General features: G+C 39.3%; 14 protein-coding genes across 14 annotated transcripts; 10 read left to right on the top strand and 4 right to left on the bottom strand. All coding sequences in view use genetic code 12, as the record gives it.

Moving 5' to 3' along the window:
- Positions 1-1,627: 1,627 nt before the first annotated feature.
- Positions 1,628-2,713, top strand: SUT1 (Sut1p; the record flags this gene model as incomplete). The annotated part of the gene is made up of 1 exon (XM_051814723.1): positions 1,628-2,713. One exon carries the CDS (start codon positions 1,628-1,630, stop codon positions 2,711-2,713), a length of 1,086 nt encoding a protein of 361 aa, XP_051671604.1.
- Positions 2,714-3,860: 1,147 nt separating this feature from the next.
- Positions 3,861-4,820, top strand: CANMA_002632 (methylenetetrahydrofolate dehydrogenase (NAD(+)); the record flags this gene model as incomplete). The annotated part of the gene is made up of 1 exon (XM_051814722.1): positions 3,861-4,820. One exon carries the CDS (start codon positions 3,861-3,863, stop codon positions 4,818-4,820), a length of 960 nt encoding a protein of 319 aa, XP_051671603.1.
- Positions 4,821-5,122: 302 nt separating this feature from the next.
- BAS1 (Myb-related transcription factor BAS1) lies at positions 5,123-7,135 on the top strand (the record flags this gene model as incomplete). Its single annotated transcript, XM_051814721.1, has 1 exon — positions 5,123-7,135. One exon carries the CDS (start codon positions 5,123-5,125, stop codon positions 7,133-7,135), a length of 2,013 nt encoding a protein of 670 aa, XP_051671602.1.
- A 439-nt stretch (positions 7,136-7,574) lies between these two features.
- VAC7 (Vac7p) lies at positions 7,575-10,361 on the top strand (the record flags this gene model as incomplete). The annotated part of the gene is made up of 1 exon (XM_051814720.1): positions 7,575-10,361. One exon carries the CDS (start codon positions 7,575-7,577, stop codon positions 10,359-10,361), a length of 2,787 nt encoding a protein of 928 aa, XP_051671601.1.
- Positions 10,362-10,422: 61 nt separating this feature from the next.
- Positions 10,423-11,961, bottom strand: CANMA_002629 (uncharacterized protein; the record flags this gene model as incomplete). The annotated part of the gene is made up of 1 exon (XM_051814719.1): positions 10,423-11,961. One exon carries the CDS (start codon positions 11,959-11,961, stop codon positions 10,423-10,425), a length of 1,539 nt encoding a protein of 512 aa, XP_051671600.1.
- Positions 11,962-12,268: 307 nt separating this feature from the next.
- On the bottom strand, positions 12,269-12,766 carry CANMA_002628 (uncharacterized protein; the record flags this gene model as incomplete). The annotated part of the gene is made up of 1 exon (XM_051814718.1): positions 12,269-12,766. One exon carries the CDS (start codon positions 12,764-12,766, stop codon positions 12,269-12,271), a length of 498 nt encoding a protein of 165 aa, XP_051671599.1.
- Positions 12,767-12,956: 190 nt separating this feature from the next.
- On the top strand, positions 12,957-13,478 carry YFH1 (ferroxidase; the record flags this gene model as incomplete). Its single annotated transcript, XM_051814717.1, has 1 exon — positions 12,957-13,478. One exon carries the CDS (start codon positions 12,957-12,959, stop codon positions 13,476-13,478), a length of 522 nt encoding a protein of 173 aa, XP_051671598.1.
- Positions 13,479-13,905: 427 nt separating this feature from the next.
- FGR3 (Fgr3p) lies at positions 13,906-15,348 on the top strand (the record flags this gene model as incomplete). Its single annotated transcript, XM_051814715.1, has 1 exon — positions 13,906-15,348. The coding sequence occupies one exon, from the start codon at positions 13,906-13,908 to the stop codon at positions 15,346-15,348; it is 1,443 nt and encodes a 480-aa protein (XP_051671597.1).
- A 489-nt stretch (positions 15,349-15,837) lies between these two features.
- On the top strand, positions 15,838-16,467 carry MRP8 (Mrp8p; the record flags this gene model as incomplete). Its single annotated transcript, XM_051814714.1, has 1 exon — positions 15,838-16,467. The coding sequence occupies one exon, from the start codon at positions 15,838-15,840 to the stop codon at positions 16,465-16,467; it is 630 nt and encodes a 209-aa protein (XP_051671596.1).
- Positions 16,468-16,736: 269 nt separating this feature from the next.
- Positions 16,737-17,312, top strand: CANMA_002624 (Sec63 complex subunit; the record flags this gene model as incomplete). Its single annotated transcript, XM_051814713.1, has 1 exon — positions 16,737-17,312. The coding sequence occupies one exon, from the start codon at positions 16,737-16,739 to the stop codon at positions 17,310-17,312; it is 576 nt and encodes a 191-aa protein (XP_051671595.1).
- A 286-nt stretch (positions 17,313-17,598) lies between these two features.
- Positions 17,599-18,681, top strand: CANMA_002623 (metalloendopeptidase; the record flags this gene model as incomplete). Its single annotated transcript, XM_051814712.1, has 1 exon — positions 17,599-18,681. One exon carries the CDS (start codon positions 17,599-17,601, stop codon positions 18,679-18,681), a length of 1,083 nt encoding a protein of 360 aa, XP_051671594.1.
- A 50-nt stretch (positions 18,682-18,731) lies between these two features.
- Positions 18,732-19,517, bottom strand: GOA1 (Goa1p; the record flags this gene model as incomplete). Its single annotated transcript, XM_051814711.1, has 1 exon — positions 18,732-19,517. The coding sequence occupies one exon, from the start codon at positions 19,515-19,517 to the stop codon at positions 18,732-18,734; it is 786 nt and encodes a 261-aa protein (XP_051671593.1).
- Positions 19,518-19,762: 245 nt separating this feature from the next.
- CANMA_002621 (uncharacterized protein) lies at positions 19,763-20,869 on the bottom strand (the record flags this gene model as incomplete). The annotated part of the gene is made up of 1 exon (XM_051814710.1): positions 19,763-20,869. One exon carries the CDS (start codon positions 20,867-20,869, stop codon positions 19,763-19,765), a length of 1,107 nt encoding a protein of 368 aa, XP_051671592.1.
- A 1,109-nt stretch (positions 20,870-21,978) lies between these two features.
- CANMA_002620 (uncharacterized protein) lies at positions 21,979-22,092 on the top strand (the record flags this gene model as incomplete). Its single annotated transcript, XM_051814709.1, has 1 exon — positions 21,979-22,092. A coding segment is annotated over one exon (114 nt), but the record flags the coding sequence as incomplete, so codon positions are not given.

The raw sequence follows: 22,092 nt of genomic DNA, 5'->3' as shown, positions 1-22,092 counted from the left end.
TTAAAATTGCTGTTACAGTACTCCGAGGTTACAGCCTCTCTTCTTTCATCGTGTGAGTCTCTTTATTGTTTCATGCGGTAAACAATACTATGCATATTTGGGGGGGATAGGTGAAATTATGGTTATGAGAATATATCATTATGTTTCATTAAAGGAAAATCATTTAAGCTCGGTTCAATGATGTGCGAAAGAACAAAGTAAAGTACAGTTTTTCACATATCTCACATACTCTAATCACAAGCGCACCAATAGGGATAGAGAAACATTGGCTGCGGAAAATAACAATCCAGAGAGAAAGAGAGAAAGAGAGAAAGAGAGAAAGAATGAAAGATATTTGACGTTGATATGCAGTATAGATGATTCATTTTCCGACTTCCTCCGTATTGCAACCAAATGGTTATTTTGTGTTATGATTACAATGGAAAACATACTCCGAAAAACAATCAGAGGATAAAAAAAAAAAAAAGGAAGAAACAATAAGACAAACTGATAGAGGGCAAGTAGGAGAAAGGCAAAGGGAAAAACAAAAAAAAAGAGTCATCTGCAAAGTGTATTAAAATGTATTTTGCATTGTTCTAAAACTTCATTCTCCGAGTGACATTGAACCGAGGACCAACCAATTTTCTACTAGCCCTGTCTCTCCTCCTTCTTTGTGTGCGCACAATAATAACAGTAACTTTTTTTTTTTTTTTCAGTTTGGTTTCATAAGGCGGTACAAAAATCACACTACTCCGAAATTAGGGAGGGTTATATTACATGCTTTTGCCCTATAGAAACTGTGATACTTGTAGGAGTTAAGTCCCATTTGCTATATGCTCGGCGTATTTCTGGTTGAACGGAAACAACAGAACTAGAAATGATATACACTATACACCCCATCTTTAAGATATTTTACACCCCAAGCATTTAGAAATAAAAAAATAAAAAAGATGAGGGGTTTGTTAAAATCAGAGATTATTCTCATCACGCACACACATACACACAACTAATGCTTACTCTGTTTCTGGTATACGCCTACGCCCTCACCAAAGCAGTCGGTGCCCCATCTCTTCAATTTGTACTATTCGAACTTTGAAATATATAGAGGAAAGGCGGTGTTTTCTCTGCAATGTGAACATGCTTTCGTTTTTTTGGCTATGTTAAAGTTCCAGTGGAAATAGAAGAGTGAAGTAATATGCAGGATATCCCGAGAAACAATTCCCCTCATATTGCAGCGGATAAAAATTCATTTTTTTTTTTTTTTTTTTATTTATTTTATTTATTTTCACACCAACACACACAAAGAAGAAAAAGAAATTTTATTTTTTTTATTTTTTTTAAATATTCCCTTTTATAATGCAGTTGCAAAAATTAAATATCACAATATTTACCCGTAAGGCCATAAACACACAATATATATAATAGCATATGCTCTTTTGATAAATATATATAAATATCACTTCAATTGTAACCAATTTTTTTTTAAAAATATACTCATTCACAAGATAACCCATTTATTCAAATCTTGAACATCTGTCTCACACTGAAATACAGAACAGTCACAACTGTACAAAAACTAATTGTCATAATTTCCTAGATTTCACATTCACATATATACATATATATTCATATTCATACACATCACAACATGTCTGATTTACTTAATTACTCCATAATGCACCCAAGGTCACCAGTATCATCTAATGCATCATCATTCAGCAGTCCAAGGATGAGTTATACTGCACCACCATCACATACTACTGTATTACCACCTATTAATACCCTTATGCAATCAGCAACTCAACAGCAGAATCAACTGTCACCATCGTCACAGATTAAGTTGCCACCTATTAATACCTCAAACTATTCATTGAATAGACCCAACTTGCCAAGTCCAACATATGCCCAACTTACTGAGTCTAACTTGTCTCAATTTCAGCCTAATAGAGATTCACACGGTTTGGGTTTATTGAGCTCAGCTATCTTTTTGGACCAACAGCAGCAGCAGCAGCAGCAACAACAACAACAACAAATTCAACAGCATAGCCAACCAAGTTCTAGATCATCGTCAGTACCATCGCTAGTTTCGTTAGCTTCATCTGTTTCTTCATACACATCATCACCAGCAACTCCTGAGTATGTCCACGCAAGCATTCAACAACAACCACAACAACCACAACAGCAACAACCAACACCAATATCTACCCCAAAACTAACAGTGTCAAGTAAGCCGGCATCTTCATCCACATCTACCACAAACAAGAGAAGACAAAGACTTGGCCCATCATGCGACTCGTGTCGTGCACGTAAAGTCAAATGCAATGCCGAAATCACAACCTTGTCTCCTTCATCACCAGCCTCCCTTGCATCCACATTCAACTTGACTCCACAGCAACTCGATACATTATCCACCACTAACAAAATCTTCATTGGTAGTGATAACTTCCAACTCCTCCATGTTAATGATAAATATATCCATTTCAAACCATGTCATTCGTGTATGGGAAAGAAGATCGATTGTTGTTTCTCCAACGGCTTTACTAAGGAGGATATCTTGAGCAACAAAAAGAAACTGAAGAAGTCTAGTTGCTGCAGTGGGGGAAACGCAGGAAAAGTTACTAAGGACAGCAGCAGTAAAAAAGTTGGCGGTGGAGGCAGAAATGGTGGGGTTTATTTGGATAAATTGTTGAATTGTGGTGCTTTAACAGAAGCACAAGTTGGCATCACTGCTTAACTTCGCTTTTGAGGATGAGAGTTTGAACTAATTGTATTACTACTAGAAAGAATATTTTTCAATTCTTGGTTTTTTTACTTCTTTTTATTTTTTTGGGATCTGACATTTGGTTTGGTTGGCTGATTTGATTGAAATAGATCTTTCAATTAAAGCTTGCCTATATATATATATTTTCCAGTTCATTTTGGTTTGAGTTTTTTTATGTTTAATTCTTCAGGACATTACTTAGTCTATATATTATTTATCTTAAAATAAAAAATTACAACTGCATTTTACATATTGTTAAAACAAAGATTTCGAAGAATAGTATAATTTCTATATTCTCCTGTCTAACCTCCACTCTATAGGCTCTGTCACTATGTCCATAGAAATCAGTATCAAACACAATGGACACAAACTGTAAAAGATTGAATTAGATGCCGCCAAATGCAGGTGATTGCGTTGTCAGGTGTTATGAATCTCATCTATGGTAGTATCTATTCTCATTATATGGCAAGTGATCTTCCATCTATTGAATTTGGATGTTTTGCAGCACACATGGCTCAATAAACTCCTGTACTTCTCTTCCCTCGCTCCATAAATTGTATGTTCAATTTCATCAATCGCTTCCCCTGGATGTCGCATGATTTAGAAATGTACCTTACTCTGTCTAATTGTTTAGATGTAGAAGCCCCTTGAAGTCTCAAATCATCATTTGCAGCACGTGTCTGGCCAGTCGTTCAGGCAATTCAATCTTCAACGTTGGAACTAAATTCCATTTGCTTTGATAACCCCATTTCAACCTCCGAGGGATCTTGTAACTTTTAGGTATGTTCACTGGATCCCATCAATGAGTTGATTTGAATCCTCTTTTTTCCCAAAAACATTCCTATATATTTTTGACTGTGGTTCCAAGCATAATCATAATATGTAATAATAATTTAATAATGAAGTAGAGAGGGAGATTGTGCAAATAAAAAAAAAGAAGTCAAAATTTATTGCGCATAATAAATTTAAATTTAAATTTTAAGATTTTAAATTAAAAGGAGCAAGAGAGAGAGAGAGAAAGAAAGCATCTCATTCACTAAAACTGACATAGTTTACTTTCCAATACATATCTATTCTCCGTCGCTTTCAACCTACTTTACAATCACAAGACCGTCAAATAATGTCAAGACCTGCTGGTAGAACCATATTGGCATCAACTATTGCCAAACCTTATCAAGAAGAGGTCACTTCTGCTGTTCAAAAATTGAACTTCAAGCCAACGTTGGTGGGTCTTTTGGCAAACAAAGACCCCGCTGCCAAAATGTATGCCAACTGGACCAGCAAAACTTGTGAATCTTTGGGATTCAATTATAAGTTGATTGAAGTAAATAAAAACGAATTGGAAACCGCATTAATCAAGGCCAACAGAGACGATAATGTTAATGGTATTATGGTATACTTCCCAGTGTTTGGAGACAAACAAGATCAGTACTTGCAACAGTTGATCTCTCCGGAAAAGGATGTTGAGGGATTGAATTTTTTGTACTATCACAACCTTTATCATAACGTGAGATTTTTGGATCCTCCCAAGAATCAACAGAAATCAATCTTGCCTTGTACTCCCCTTGCCATGGTCAAAATATTGGAGTATTTGGGGGTCTATAACAAAATCTTACCCTATGGAAATCGATTATACGGGAAAAAGGTCTTGGTTGTAAACAGATCGGAAATAGTAGGAAGACCATTGGCAGCGCTACTTGCCAACGACGGTGCCACAGTATATTCCGTGGATGTGAAGAACATTCAACAGTTTACACGTGGTGATGACTTGCTGGAGCATAGACATTTGGTAGTCGACTTGGATACCGAAAATACTAGTCTCAGTAATCTTGCACCTCAATGTGATGTCATCATCACTGGTGTTCCTTCTGAAGACTACAAATTCCCAATTCATCTAGTGAAACATGGTGCTGTTGTAATTAATTTTTCAAGTTTCAAGAATTTTGACGATGAAATTAAACAAAAAGCTGGTTTATATGTGCCTTCCATTGGTAAAGTTACTATTGCCATTCTACTTAGAAACTTGATACGATTGATCGACAACAAGAGGATTAGAGCGGAAGAAGGAGCCAAAGAATAAGCATTAGAGGGTTAAAGCCAAGTCGTGCGCGAGCGATCAAAAGGGTGTTTTATAATTTTTTTTTTTTCCCCGTTGTATAGACTAAAAGAACTATAAATAAAGTGGAGTTAACAAAACTACTTAACCTACAACAACAACAACAACAATAACAACAGAGCAGCATATATCGTATAAAGTATTGTTGAGATTTTGCGTGTTGCCGATAGAACTTGTACAAGGAAGACCAACTTAATTTTTGTTTGCAGAATACTCGACTACTTCTAATATCAGAGTAGGGGAATAGACCGTTTAGAAATGAAAAGATGAATCAAGATGACTCAAAAAACGTCAACCACTCCAAAAAAAGAGTTGTTCCAATAGACCCTTTGGAAGTGACAGAATCTTTGGGATTTCAGACGTACCGAAAGGGTGCCCGCAAACCGTGGACCAGAGAGGAGGACTCCGAGCTCGCAAATTTGGTATCCACTAAGTTGAAGCAAAATGGAGATATAGAATTGATAGACTGGGAAAAGATTGCCGATAAAATGTCACCCGACGGTTCAAGGAAAAGCAAAGACTGTAGAAAAAGATGGAGCAACTCTTTAGATCCAGCACTTCGCAAGGGGAAATGGACACCTGAAGAAGATGAGTTGCTAGTCAAAGCGTTTCAGAAGTTTGGATCGGCTTGGTTGAAAGTTGCTCAAGAAATCAAGGGCAGGACGGATGATCAATGTGCCAAGAGGTATGTTGAAGTTTTGGATCCAAAGACAAAAGATCGGTTAAAGCCGTGGACCGAAGAAGAGGACCTTTTATTAATAAAACAAGTTAAACTTTATGGAACCAAATGGAGAACCATATGCAGTGCATTTGAAAGCAGACCATCCTTGACATGTCGAAATCGCTGGAGGAAATTGGTGACAGAGGTGGTGCGAGGGAAAGCTAGCCCCAAAATAAAAGAGGAGGTGGAGAGTGTCACCAATGGAAATTCTTCAAGTGTGTTGGATACTTTGAATCGCCAACAAGAGGAACTTACAAAGACCAACGTCGACTCAGACTCTAAACGGAGTATAAAGAGAAGGAAACCCAATGCGGTAGCTGTCCCCGTAGCAGGCTCGCAGACTCTTCAAAACCACAGCCGATTGAGCACAAAATCAGAAATAGAATGGGTTTACTCGGTAAATCCCGGCATGAATGATCATTATTCAAACACACAGAGCAAGCCCCCTTTTGGCACAATTAATAATCGCGAGACTGTTCGACACCTTGTTGAGTACGCAAAGGCAAATGGTGTCGGAATTTCAATCCACCAGCACATTCACCACCATTATACTCAGGGATCACATAGTCATGCTAGTGGAAATGAGCTAACATCCCCAGGGAGCTCGACCAGCGGAACCAATATGCTTGAACCGGAGGAACAAGTGTCTCGTTTTCAACATTTTAATTATCTACCTCCAATGACAGAAACGCCAAAGTTGAATTCATCTACCGATCAGCCGTCTAAGAATGACACAACTCAGCACCACCATCACCACCATCACCATCATCACCATACAGAGAGGGGCAGCGGAAATCAACAAGCTCAAAGGACCAAGCTACAGAATATCACATCCACAGACAGTTCTGACTCAGTAAAGGAGTCAAACCTTCAAAGGTTGTTGAATGCAGAAGAGTACAGTGGACACCAGTCTTCATCTACGCCCAATCCGTTAACACCTTTGACCCAAGCAGTAGAGATGGTTAGAGCAGCGGATGCCGCAAACTTTGCTGGTACAAGTAACTACTCAAGCAACGATTTTGGAATCGACCAAAAGAGTCAATTATACGGTCACCAATCAAATGGGAATCAAGGTGCAGATCTTTGGCAGCAGACTAAAACTGTAACCAGTAATGGAGTTGGAATACAACCTCAATCTAATAGTGCCAGGAATGAAAGAAAGAGCTCATCGCATAGTCAAGCATCTTCTCAACATCAAGACCATTTACGCGACTTTGCACATCCAAATGTTCCCAAAAACAATCCATTGCCTTATGTGGGTGATAGCTCACTTGGAGACAACACCAGATCCAACTTCTCATCTGCGTATTCTGAAGGCATCAACGAACAGGAGGATGGCGAAGAAGAACTCTTAGCAAGAGAGTTAGAGGAGACAGGCATTGACGAAGATGTATTGAACTCATATGGGTTGTTCTACAACGTCTATACAAAAGAAGGGTCGACGTTTCCCGACGCTCAACCCAATCAGCAACCCCAACTGCAAAATGCATATCGGCAAAATGAAAATTCTTATGACCAATGGGGTAGTGACTTTATCATACCATTTAACCCTTCTTAAGCGAAGTGGAAATCAATTCGACTAAGATTTGTATGTCTATTTAAAGTAGTTTGATTTATGTAAGAATTATTTGTATTAATTAATGATATATACGACAAACTAAAGAGCCAAATTTGAAATGTCTTGTCTTTTTTCTTTCCTTTTCTTTCAAGCCACACACCGTTTTACTCTCACATTGTCCTACATATAAAAAACTTATAAGCGATAAATTTTTTTGTTTTACTTTTTTTTTTTTAATTTTTTTTTCTGTTTCTTTTTTAATTATTTAATCCCCAAAAGTTTAAAAAACAAAACAAAACTTTAACTTTTGTTCGTGACAAAAGCGATTACAACCAGTGGAGAGACCACTTGATTCAAAGTTGCAGTACATCAGTCTTGGCTTGGTTATATGACACTGGAGTATTTATGTTAAAAGTTAGGGCTATATGAAAAGACAATCATGTCGGACGATACACATAACAAAATCAAAAGTGATGCTCCTTCTGGTAGCCTCGTGCTGGAAAAAGAAGAGGGCAGAGCTAAAGTTTCAAATAACGAACAGGAGGATACAGATATGAAAAACAACAGACTCAAAGACAGCAGAGTGAGAAACTTATCTTCAAAAAATACAAAAAACTTGGAAATAGCAACAAAAAGCCATAGCAAACTTGATGATCGTACTGCTCAGGCACTTCCCAATAAGAGCAAAAAGGCAGCTGACGAGCAAAAGACGCCGACTCCAAGCGTCCCTGAAAGTCAAGCGCGAGTTGCACAGAGCAATAATTCATCAAATGGGGCTCCCAAGATTGGAATGAGTCAACACGTAACTTCAAACGGCAGCACAGCGACACCAAGACTGTCTCATACTTTGCAACCCAACCCACAACTAAACAAGAACACAATAAACAATATCAATAAATCTTTGAAAGCGAAGCAAAAGATCATACATTCAAAAGAGCCACATCCAAAGAACGCCGCACTTATTTCGAACATGATAAACAAGTCGCCGCAGTCATCGGTGTTTCCAAACTTGTCAGCCGGCCCAAGCAAGATAGATTTGGAGTTGGCAACACAACCCCACTCTACGATATTGAAAAACGGTGCCGTTACCTCCCCCACACCAACTCTTCGGGCAAGTAGCAGAGTTGCAAATGATGAAAATACAAAGCATGATATGACACGACTACCTCAGTCGTCGCTATCTTCTCTTCCACAGTCACAGACAGAAGTTCAAACTAGGCAACAATCACAACAGACTCATCACTCGGCAAACTTCACACTTCATCCCAACATATCAAATTTAAATACATCTTCGATGGCCAACCTAAATGATGCAGATATGCCAAACAAACAAGCGAAACAGAAGAAGGTTGCCAAACAAAGCTCAACAAAGACTGACTTTTTTGCTGCAAAGCTTGCAAGCGCCGTGGATGACGTAGAAAGCAGTGACAGTGATGAAACCTTTGTTTATGAAAACAATGACGACACATTTGATACAACGAGCAATGGAAATCAGATAAATATAGGAGATGGCGTCAGCATAAATGGAAGCGTAAGCGGAGCCCATGCACCACATCCTGGTGGCAAGAGACCTCCCTCGGTATTGGAAGCTGAACAACTCAACGATATCAAACCACATAGGCTAATGTCTAGTAAGGCTCCGTCTATTGCAAATTCGATGAATAGTCAAGCGCATTTGGACACTCATGTGTTGAGAAGGCCTATCCAGAGTCGAGCTCTCTCTGGCACCTCAGTCATTGAGAATGGCCAACAGAGTCCCTTGCAGGCAGACATTTCAGATAGAGTGTCAGAACAGGACCTTAACTTCCCACAAGGTGATAAAAACAAGAGAGATGTGAGTGTTTCCCAATCTATAAATGACGGATCTAATGACGACGCGTATTCATTTCAAGAAAGCGTTGGGGATATGGGAAGGGGAACTTCAACCGAAGATGAGGGCCTGGACAAAGCCAATCAAGTACAAGCAAATTCATCAACAAGTCAATTACCATCGCAGCAATATCTCCACACCTCACAAACACCAGCAGAGTCGTCAGTGGCTCACTCGGTGTCTAGCAAAAATGCTATGAAAAAGGAACTTAAGTCATCTACAACGTCTTCAAAGCTAAGATCTACTACCTCAAAACTATTTGACAAAAAAGGATCCCAGCCAAGACGGTACAGTACCATTCCTGACGATATTGATATAGAAGACTTTGACGACGAACTTATCTATTACGACAACAGTGTCAAATTTCCCCACCCCAATGAATCGTCATCTTTGCTAAATTCAAACCAAAGAATCCCGCACTATCGATCATTGAATTTGAATCTCCCCAGAACTAGAGGACAAAGCAAGAGGTTTTTATCCACTGGTCAGCCTTTGAGCCCCAAGGACCACGATTCAAATAAGGAAGGTCATAATATTTTCCCATTTCCGTACCAAGAGCAACAGCAAAGTTACTATTATGATGTGGATGATTTTGATCAAAACCAGCCGTATAGTCCCAATTTTGACCTTCCAGAGCTACCTATGCATAAGAAAGCTTCACGGAATTTCAGTCCCGTTAGCCATCCATATACGAATGGAGTCCCTAATTCATTGTTCATGGGCCGTACACGAGAGAAAAGATCTAGTTGTATTCGATCGTTCTTATACACCCTAATATGCATATTTGTGATACTTACAGTTGGATTTATATTAGGATTCGTGATGGCAACCACCAAGGATTTGACCGGAGTTAGTATTAACTCCATCGAGAACCCTATTGTTAGCAAAGACGAGCTTGTTTTCAATATAGTGGTGGAGGCGTTCAACCCTGGTTGGTTTTCTGTGGATATCAATGATGTTGAGTTGGACTTGTTTGCACGAAGCGGGTATCTTCCTGATGGCGATGATAGTGTCCAAATTAAGCAAAGTGATGCCAAAGTTGAGACAGTCAAATTGGGTACGATCCACTCTCTAGAATCGACAATGAACTTTAGAGGTGGCTTTTTCTCGAGAGAGTCTACCGTCCAAAAAGCAGAAATCAAGTTACTCAATCCCGGAAAGGATGTTACAGAACAACAATTACAAAAACACGATGGAACCGACCCGGATAATACCGAGAAATGGGAAATTATTAGTGAAAATCCTTTTGATTTGATAATAACGGGGGTATTGAAGTACGATCTACCGTTGGTATCAAACACGCGGTCAGTTGTCGTTAGAAAGATTGGATACATTGATCCTACATTATTCATTTAGAAGCGCACTACTAGAGCCTTTTATTTTTAGCCTTAATACCACCTTATATATTGTATAAACCCTAGATTATTAATGCCATGTCATGCGGCCTTTCGCTGTTGGGAAATTGTCGTAAAGACAACTTGATGTTGTGGCCAAGTGGTTCAAATGAAGTCGCGCGCGGGTTTCCGTTGCTGACAAAGGGATCTGTAATCATCAAGTTGGAATCGGGGGGATGCACTTCAAACATCAACAAAATCTTAACCATAAATATGTACATCTCTTTGAGGGCAAAGCTATATCCCGAGCACATTCTTGAACCTGCGCCAAATGCAAAATGTTGATATGCTTTTGCAGTGAAGCTAATGTGGCCATTCTCATCAATCCACCTTTCCGGTCTAAACTCAAAAGGAGCAACAAAATGAGTTGCATCATGGTTGGCAGCATATGCATTCATGAATAACTGGGTGCCAGCTGGAATCTTTACATTTTCATAGAGTATATCTCTCGTTATAGTTCTAGGTAAACTCAATGGAAGTACAGTAAACTGTCTCAATGTCTCCAAAATCAATGCGTGAACGTAAGCATTTCTCAAGTCTGACCCATTCAGCTGTTCCCACGCCCTTGTAGAGTCTCCTCTGGAATTAGCAAGAATCTCGTTTACAGCTTTTGACTGATACAGCCATCCAACTTCTGGTTGCGAAAGAATTCCAAGCAAGTAATTTAGATTAAGTGGTGTGTTGTCCAAGCCAGCACTGATGAAAGTCAAACAAATGCTGTAAATCTCTGCTTCATTCAATTGATTGACGCTACTTTCTGCTAATAGCTGACCAACAAAGCTACTTATATTATCCTCGTGTCCATCTCTAAATCCATCTTGAAACCTATGATAAAGTTCGCTCATGTACATTTCTCTTTTATATCCACACTGCAGTGCAAGGCGGGCATTGGTGAGCAGTGGAAAGTGTTTCAACAAAGGTATGGAGTCTTGAAAATTGGATATGGGTGATCTTAGCCTGATTATATTGCTCTCATTTGATATGATCTCATTGCACAATGCATTATCTTTACCAAAGCAGTCTAAATGGATACCATATGTCAAAAACACACTGCATCGCAAGGCAAAATACTTTAGATAATTAGTTAAATCCACATCAGTGTCGTTGGCAACTTCCCTTATCTCGTGTAGAATAAACTCTATTTCCTCACAAATAAACAGCTCACGAGACGATATTGACTTGGTGTGGAGTAGTTGGGAGATGGCTCTTTTCTTTCTCCTGTAGGTTATACTTTGTGGTGTTGAACCCACTGTGAAGCTATGATAAGAGCCGATTAAGCCATGGAATGTGTAGCTCACCGGCCTTGAGTTATTCTGACATGAATGGTTCATCCAAATGTCAACCACTGCATCGTATGAATTCACCACAACGACCCATCTTGTTCCCAACCTAATTTGATAAACTGACTTGTTGTAACGGGACGCCCATTCCATATACGCCTTGGCAGGGTTATGCAACAGCAAATGCAAATGACCAACGACCGGTAGTTCGCCCGGGATTGAATAAATGCCTCGTATTCTTTGAGGTTGGAAAAAATAATCATACAAGATAGCAACAACCATGGCCGAAACAAACACCAGGCAAAACAAGGCTATAAGCCAACTCCAATAAAAGTTGTATATATATGGAAGAATGCCACATAAAGCGATCCATGACATTAATGATCTTCCTTTATTAAATTAGCAGCGGGTTATTATGAGATAGCAAAATGTGTTATGTTGAGATACATTTGGAAGTAAATACAAAAAAAGATACAAAAAAAAAACAAAATTAAACAACTGAAGTTACACTAGGGTAGATGTATTTGACATGTGCGTTAGATAGCAATGTTGCTGCCAGAATCAGTCACTCAAAACAGATCTGATGTAATCAAACCATTTCCTCCTTCTCTCCTCCGATTTTTTGTCCCTTGTAAAACTCCTTTTGAACATTTTGCCTTGCCGATTCGGTTTCTTCAGCAATAAGTTCGTCAAGATCATAGTCATAACTATCCGGATCAGTGTTTAAATCTAACTTCTCAGCTTTTCTTCTTCTTAACCCGGTGTCATCGCCAGCAAAATTCTTTAACCTGATCTTGATTGGTATATCATCTGAATGTACTTGAAGTTTCTCTTTCAACGCACGAGCCTCCGTTTTTAAAAATCCTTCATCGTCTAAATCATTTGAGGAGTGTGTGAGTTCATCTGGAGGCACGTATCCGTATTGATAATTGTTCTGGGCCTCAGTTTGTTTTTCGTTGATGGGTTTCGAGTCCTTTTTATGACGAGGATGGGTTTGGACACTCACCTTGGTTAATCCTGACAAAGAAGGTAGTAGCAAAATGAGCACAACAAGGGCTATTGCAATAGCTATAATAAGCAAAAACATAGTAGATTCTTTACTAGGAGGTTCTCTCACAGTAGCTGCTTGTTTGGTGAAAAAAAAAAATTAAAGATCTCCTAAAAGAATCATAAAAAAATTAGAAAGGGAAAAAAAAAAGAATCATCAAATATCAATCACTCAATTGGTCATACAAAACTAACCAAAATTGATCAAGAATAGGTCCCCATTCCCAAACATGTTTAGACAACTTACAAAACTGCAAAGATATATTGCACGCCAAACTTTTAAAAGCAAACTCCCCACACCAACAGGCTTGGTGTCATTGAGAATACCACCCACACCAATGCACATTCCAACAGCTGCCAGATTCTACTCCGTCAGCACACAAGGAGAAAACCTTGATGGCAAAATTGATCAAATTTCCGACGGAGAATACAACAAGATATCCAATGAATATCTTGAAAACTTGGCTGACGAATTGGAAGAATTGAACGGAAGCTATGAACAAGTCGATGCTGAGCTTAGCCATGGTGTGTTAACTTTAACTTTGCCTCCAAACGGTACATATGTCATTAACAAACAACCTCCAAACAAACAAATTTGGCTCAGCTCACCTATAAGTGGGCCAAAAAGGTATGACTTAATACAGGGCCACTGGAGAACATTACGAGATGGCAGTTTGCTTACAGAATTATTGGAGCTGGAAATATCGGAAGCTCTCAAAACGGACTTCAAATTTGAATCTGTGAGTTTATGAGTATGGCTCATTTTATGGAGGGAGACCAAATACAGGAAATGGGAGGACCTAAACGGGAACGGTGTGACCACCGTTTGTCAGTATTGAAGAATGCTCTATAATTAATTATTTAGAATCATGTTTATACAGAATTATTTATCGCCTTACTACTGACAAGAAGTCCAAATTTTGTAAAGCGTTTGACCTGGAGACATATTTGTCAAATTTGCACCCCGGTCTATCTCGACTTTGATTACAAATGGATGCAAAGTGTGGCATATTTTGGCATGTCGTTTTTTATATTCCTGTTTTTTGCGTCATTGAAACTTGACAATGGGATTCATCTCTTTTCGGCAAACTGGGCTTTAAGTAGATCTGGTTTTTCTTTTCATTCAATCCATACTATACCTGACAACCATAAACTCTTCTTAAAGAACAGAGTGAAGAGATGCCTAGATTAAAAACAGTACGAGGACCCAAGATTTTAAGTAAAAATGTGACCATTTCTCAGGAATACCATAGAAAGAACGTGAACAAGCTTTTGATCACTATAAAATTGCCGCTGGCTACACTCAAGGGAGTCAACGAGAAACAGATGCCAAAGACCACAAGTAATATCCCTCACTCTGCATCAGCCCATGTAACTACTGGGTTAAACACTGCAGATATCCAGCAGAATAAAGAAGCGCCAGAAATGCCAAACTTTCCAGATTGGGAGCCTGAGGAGTTTGATGATCTAGAATCGGTGTTGAATGAAGCATTGAATCAGCAACCCCAAACAGTGCACCGGAGGAGCAGTGATAGTAAAAAAGTGGATATAGTTGAAGCTTTAAAATTAAGCCCCAGAAGGAGAAGCCTGGAGAGTGAAAGGAATGAGAAATTAGGTGTTGAATCAAACAAGCAACTTCCAGAACCAACAACTCCAGTCAAGAGGCGAAAAACAATAAAGCCGTTCTCTCGAGTTCGGGAGCAGCGGGCAGAACATTACAAATCCCTACCAGCAAATATCGCGCCTATATTGGAATCAGAGTTACGTGAATTGGAAGATGCCGACGAAGATATGCCAAAAGTTGAGAAAATCGTCTTTTCGTTAAAGGATCCACTAGGGGGAGGCAAGATCAAACTACCTGTTAAATCAAGGTTTTGCTCGCATTTTGAGTGCTTTGACTATGACAATTTTTGCCTTTTCCATAATATACCGACATCTATCAAAGACATGACGCGAAAGAACCTAATACAACACAACTTCAACGAGATGGCACGGAGAAAGAATGGTGCACAATCTCTGTCGCAAGATTCAAGTACCCAATGTAGTCGGCAAGCGACGTACCAGCAAATAGTTCCACATCAAGCGAATCTTGGTTCGGATTACAGGTCACCCATGGTTATACAACAACTCAAGCTTTCCCCTTATGTTAAAATTGTCGATAACCCATTGCCAGGAGATAGTTATACGTCGAGGTTTATTGCACCTGCATACCAAACTTGCCCATTTTACTCTTGTCCAATTTGTGATACAAGTTTTCCTTTAAACGCATTACTAATTAGTGATTCATTCAATTACTTTGTGAAGATTACCTCTCCGCTGGCGGAGAAGATAGAATTATTAGGACTGCAAAAGTATCGAGCTATAGGAGGAGCAGATTTAGGGTTGAATGCGAAGAATGCATCATCAAACAAAGAAGATGTTTTGGTGATAAGCTCAGATGAAGAGGAGGAGAATGAAAAGACACGCCAACAATCAGCAACTAAGCAAAAGATGAATGTCGGTAACTTCATTCATCGTCAGACCCCTGTTGACTGGTTTGAGTCAGCAGTTGATACACTGAATTATAATACAGATTATGATGACCACGGGGCCAGTCACGACGATCCGATTATCTTGGATTAACTTTTTCTTGTTTGTCTTCTGGATACGAGGATAATGTGTGAGTACCGGGCTGAATTGTACATTTTTGTTATCTGCCTGTGGATTTATTGGGAGTATGGCCAACAGTGAATGAACCAAAGAAGCATTGTTGCATAAGTATAGAACTTGGTGTTTTGGTGCCGGCAATTTCTTAAGGAATGCTAGTTCGAGCTACTGCTAAAGCTCGGTTCAGGAGAATGTTTTGCTGTACCTCGATGATGCTATGCACCAAGGACGCAATTGCTCCCAGATTGTAACTAAGATCACTATATAGTTCTCAATTATTGATATTATTTACAAAGTAAAAGCATGTGACGAAACTCCTCAAGTAAGTAGGTAATGCTGTGGACTGCGTAGTCGCTCACTTCTCTGCGGTTGAATCCTACTTATTTATGCTGCACCAAGTGCGTGAAGAAAAATGCTCTCGACGTTACAAATTCAAGAACACTTTCTTTACCCAAAACCCACATCATGTCTAGCTTAGAGGATATCAGCAAAAAGATCCAAAACCTTGAAGGGCTCGTTGAAAAGCAGTCAAAAGTAATTGCAACTACCGGCCAGAAGCTTTTAGAGATTCAAGTCAAAGATGTCAAATCCCGGATGGCGCAAATTGATTCAGGGTCAGGGTCCAACACATCAAATCAGTTTGATGCTGCTGATTACATAGGTAATGATGATATTGTACAATTGGTGACCGAATTACAGTCGCAGTTGGATAATTTGGAGGATAGAGCTACTCGTCGTACGTACAATTCGACCTTGACAGAAGATGAGCAAAAATTGGCACCTTTGAGCAACAGAGACGGCGATGAGCCATCTTTTGCCCTTCCCTCAACGATTAAAGAGTTCAAGACTTTGTCCAAAGCCAGAGTACTAGAGTTAGGTGTGTTTTATGAAATAATTTTACCCAATGAAGAAGAGATCAGTGAAGTTTTGGAGAAGGATTCAGGAAACAGCAAAAATGATATAATAGATCTTGCTAAGAACAAAGATATTTCAAAGTTAGAAGACCAGTTTAGTAATGAGCAGGTGGATGAAGTATTCGATGAATTGGCTAGATATTTTGGTATCAGATATAGAAGGGTCAGCAATGGCTGGTGATAAAGGCAGTACTGCCATATATTTATAGAGTTGTGAACTGATCAAAGTCATGATCTCACTCACACGTAGATGGGGGTGCTCCCTCATGCACATGTCTCTTGTGTTGTCAAAGTGAATGAAACTCTAACCAAATATCCCATTCTTCTTCTATACAGGACTCTTTCGACGTGACGTGGTGAAAAAGAGTGAAAGAAAAAAAAGGAAGTGCGTTTCTGTCAAAAATCACTCTAACAGAACCATTTCATTATCAATCGCCAGGGTCACCGATAATGTCAGAAGAAACTCCAACCCCAACTCCAGAGCCCGAGTTGGTAAAGATATCCATATTCACCCCCTTGATTTATGTTGGAGTGGTGTTGACCATATTTGTGGTGTTTTCAATTTTCTACAGGAGACATAGACTAGCAAAATTTCAACAAGTTGAACCTATTTTCAAAGAGAACTATAATGCAATCTTATACCAACAGCTAAAGTCACAGTGTAATGATCCAGACTTACCAAAGGATCAAAAACCACATGAAAAAGTGATGAAAGCCGCATTGTTACGCAGAGGAGTTGAAGCTATCAGAAGAAGCATGAAATTGAAAGAGAATGAACCAGTATTTAATAAATTATATCAAAATGGACTGATTGGTGATGACATGTTTAAGCAATTAGAATTTGAGGTAAAGTTCCAGGAGTTGGAATTGAGAGATATTGTTGCCGAAGCTGAACAGTATAAAAAAGGTTGGTCGCAAACATTCTTCCCCTTGGCCCAAGAGATCTGCTTTAATGAAGCATTGAGAAGAAGGTTGAATGCAGTTGATGATAGAGCTGGAAAGTTATCTGAACTTTGGGATTTGTAGGTGTGTGTAATAGATTATTATGTATATACTGACGTGACAAGTATCTGGTGTAGGGACAACCACATGTACTTGCTTTAGCCAGCTTCTGATTGGAGTCATCTAGGTGAATTCGAACGTCGTTAAGCCTCTTGTACAGTGGTTGGCGGTCTTTGCAACATAGTGCTGTTGTGCATGCGAAATTTTTAGTTATCTATAATATTCCATCATGTTCGCAGTAGCGCAAAAGGCAACACACACAACTGCACTTTTCAGTAGATACTCCACCAGATAGTTACAAAATATAGACATGTTGAGGCCAAACATACTGAGTCACCTTCGTAATGCTGGAATTAAGCATTTCACACAATCTCGATTTGGCCCCTTATCCCGTCAAAGATTTTCACCGAGGACTAATGCAATCCAGGTTAGACCTTATGCTTCCTATCGTCGTTTCAACAATTCTGGTCTGTCACCCAACGTTTACGAGTACTACTTGCTGTTGCTTACGAGCAGAAAGGCCATGTACATCGGTGGAGGTCTTTTGGGCTTTTATCTTTTGAACCTTCACGAGGCACCATATACTCATAGACTTCGATTCATATCGATTCCGTTCTGGATTGAGACAAAGATTGGTGACTATTCTTATCGACAAATTATGTCGCAGTATGGATCTATGATCTTGCCTCACCTGAATCCACTTTATGGCCGGATCTCTACAATCATGAACAAGTTGCTTGCAACAGCAATAGCCAATGATGAGGACGAGACTCAGAGAAAGCATTTGAAGCAATTGCACTGGGAGATCAACATCATCCAAAACGACACATTACCGCCAAATGCGTTCATTTTGCCCAATGGAAAGATCTTTGTATTCAGTTCCATCTTGCCCATTTGTGAGAACGACGACGGACTTGCAACGGTCTTGTCCCATGAATTGTCACATCAATTGGCCCAGCACTCAAGTGAGCAATTAAGTTCACAGCCGTTCTATATGTTCTTATCGGCAGTATTGTATTCAATGACTGGGGTTTCATGGTTCAATGACTTGCTCATTAATGGTCTTTTCACAATGCCAGCCAGTAGAGAGATGGAAACAGAAGCTGACCATATTGGATGTGAAATCTTGGCAAAAAGCTGCTTCAACCCCGATGAGTCTGTTAAATTTTGGGAGAGGATGGGAAGAGAAGAACAAAAATTGACCAGGCAAATGGGCGGAAATACCTCCAATTCACTCTTTGGACAATGGTTTTCTACTCATCCAGCCACCACAAAAAGAATTCATGACATCGAAGAATGGTTACCAAAGTTGAGGGAATTGAGAGAAGGCAGTGGCTGCTATGAGTATGGCAGATTCCATGACTTTAGTGCCAATTATTTCAAAAGACAATAGAATGGTTTGATTTATTTGATATTTGATAAGTTGTATACATACAAGAATTATTAGACATTGCTAAACCTTTTGTACAACTGGCTCTCCATGTGTTCTATAGACTCAATCTCACGTATCCAAGTTGACTTCGACTTCCACCACCCCACAGGGCAAACCTCTAATGACATGACCCAATCAATCTCATTTAGTTTCAATAAATATACGGCAATCACCCCTAATCTTTTTCGCGTCCTGAGGGTCTTTTCGTTATAGTATGGAACCAGTAACTTGATAAACCGTTTGAACTCGTCGTCATCCTTGGTGGAGCTTCCAGGTAACTTTACTTGGCTCGTTACCCAACTTTCAACTTCATTTTCAAACATATTGATGTTAAATTGCGAGTTATCAATGAAGCTGGATAAAGTTTCATCTCCTTGAATTGACTTTGGGTTGCTTGTGATATACTCAATTATCCGTTTCCCTGCCAAATCCACAATCTGCTTCCGTAGGGAGTCGTATTCATTGTCAATCTCCTCCTGGAGGTTATATAACTGTGCCTCATCGTATGGCAATATTTTCACAATTTTGTTGGAGGAATATCCTGCTGTTTGTTCTTTGGCACGGTGACCAGCCCGGTTAGCATTTTGCACATACAAATTGTGCTTAATCTTTTTGTTTAAATAATATCCAGCAACCAGCATCGGAGGCCCTAAAGAAATCCAAATTTGTGGATGTAGATTGATAAACGCCAATACTCCAGCTCCCAAACCACTTAGATATTTCAATTGATATGGTATCAAGTTATTCCATATTAGAAGTGGGTAAGTCTTATTGACAACGTATGAATTTCGTGGCATTCCAGTATATGATTGAAATAGTGTACGTTTTGAAGTCCTAAAGCATGTTGGGCTTTTTATCATCTCCTTCTCCAAAAGCTGTTGAAGATTTAGAGGTAGTTTTTGAAATTTTGACTTTTTTTCGTTTTCTCTCTTTCATTTACAGGTGTAGAGAGGATTATTGTACAAGTTTAACCTCTCATTCACACTTTAAGGAGGCGATACGTTTATTTGAAGCCTATAAAACCTCTTACTATCGAGTACATTTAAAACCAGAAGTCAACAATGTCACTCTCATCTGTATATCTTACTGGAGCTACACCAAGTTTCCCTGTGTCATAATTATTAGTAAGGAAAATGTGTTTAATAAGTGGAATTCCCACGTTTTGAGTGGCTCCATGGTGACCTGTCTTTTCAATACGGGTGTTGCAAGCTGTTTTATCCGCATTCCAGTAAAAGGCATCTGAATAAGGCACGTCAATTTCGACGCCTTGTCCAAGATCGAAAGTAAATGATTTGTTCCCAGCTAATGCTATATCGCATGAGATCTTGCCCTTTTCATCACGCACCTCTTTAAATATCTGGTCGACAATGGGCGGATCTAATATTAAGCCAGCACTTCCGGTATCCAATGCCAACACGCTTGGGAAGGGTAAAACTGTTCCATTCGAGGTGGTAATTGACTTTCCTGGTATTGCAAGATGTGTATCGTAAAGTGCCAATTCTCCTTCATATTTGGCTTTATCAACACCACCTAAAAGAAAGGTTCCTTTATGATCGGAGCCTGTATAGATTGAAAACCCAGCTTTGTTGATATACCCAGCTTTTTTAGTAGCCTCAATGTAGGAGATATTGTCATTAGTAATGTACCCGATACCAAAGATACCTCTTGGGTAGAAAGTTGCATTGAGCAAATTGAACTCGAAGTCAGGAAGCTTCTTACCATCATCCAAGTACAAATCATCAGTCAGTTTAAATCCCGAAACCTGCACGGAGCCCCCTCCGCCGTAATATGATCTGCTAAAAATACTAAGATTTTTAAAAGTAGTTGATTCGGATGGGTCAAAAGTTGTTCCAGCAGCACATTTGCGACCCTGGCATTTGGCATCAACACTTGGGAAATTTAAATTCCAGCTTCCAGTATCAATCATAACCAACACCTCTTGCTTATTGGATCCAATCTTCAATTTTGTAATGTATCTAGCACCACCTTCATCAAAACTTTCCAGCTCATACCTTTTACCAATAAGTGAGGGTTCAAAATGCTCAATAGGATAAGCGATGTACTTGTCATGTTTCTTTTCAATTGGAGTGCTGTTGGCGACAGCAGCTAATAAGAAGACCAACACCGATGTTTTGAGCAAAGATAACATAGTTGATTGTTGTTTTTGTAATAAGTCTGACAGATTAGGAGTGGAAGCCTAGCCTTTTATAGACGTTCAAAATGAAGTGTGAAATAACTCTTCTCCACCTCCTGTCGGAAGTTGGCCATTGGAGTAGGAGTCAATTGGGCCATGTGGTACACTAAAACAACAACCATAGCATTATCATAACCATGCAACCACGTAACAGCAAGAATAGACATGATACTTTATAATTCATCGGCTTTGCAATTGAAGTTGTCATTCTGCGACGTGAAATTCCATCGATTTCTCATAACCTTTTTGTATGAGCAGAAAGGTAAATTCTTTCTACCACATTTATTGTTAGTTTTTGTGTGGTGATGCCGTACGCAGTTCGTATAGTGTTGGCATTGTTGATTTTGATATATCCATTGTTGAATCTGATAACATAAAGACTAGAGAGGAGACTTTTTTGACTTTAAGCAAAAGTGATTTTCCACTGAACAAAACTCAGAGACACATGTCAACGCAAGAACTATAAAATTTAATTCATGAGCTGTAAGGGGCTCTTTCTATATTGTTTTGTTAGTTTGGGACTGATTAACAGTAATAGCAATGTAGCCATGTGGTACCACCTGCTATTTTTTGCAGTAACAATATGAGTATTGTTTTGACATGGTTATGATACTTTACAATACAATTACACTGAACAATGTAGCATAATTTGCACACATTTCCTTTTCACCAATGGTTGAGCGAAGAGTATACAAACCCGAGTGACAAGGAGGGAAATACGTCATTTGCAGCACTAAACCGGACTGCAGTAAAGCGCCCCTCAAGTGGGGTTATGAGAATCGCAGTGTAATCCAATGAATTTTCACCCACTTTGAAATGTCGCAGCAATTGAGCGATGCTGAGGTATTGGTGCCGTTTCCACGGCAACTTCAGCAGTGATAATGGTTATGACTCTTTAGGGATGACTTTGTGAACACCACATGCTCCCATGAAGCTTCCGCTATTTAGCCCCCGGGCAACAGAAGAGTGGACGACCGATGGTTACGGAAATTCTATAAATGGAGGAGTTTGCACACTTTTAGTCAATTTCACTGTCGGGATCCACAAGACTCTACACCCACAATATGTTATCTTTACTCAAAAGTTCGGTATTGGTTATTTTGCTTGCTGCTATCGCCAATGGTACCCCCATTGAAAAAAGACACGACAAATTTATTGCTCATGAGCTTGAACGTACT

The sequence above is a fragment of the Candida margitis genome (assembly GCF_024628925.1).
Source record: "Candida margitis strain CBS 14175 chromosome Unknown scaffold3, whole genome shotgun sequence".
In the NCBI taxonomy this organism is placed as follows: Eukaryota; Fungi; Ascomycota; class Pichiomycetes; order Serinales; family Debaryomycetaceae; genus Lodderomyces; species Lodderomyces margitis.
This window is presented reverse-complemented; position numbering and strand designations above follow the sequence as displayed.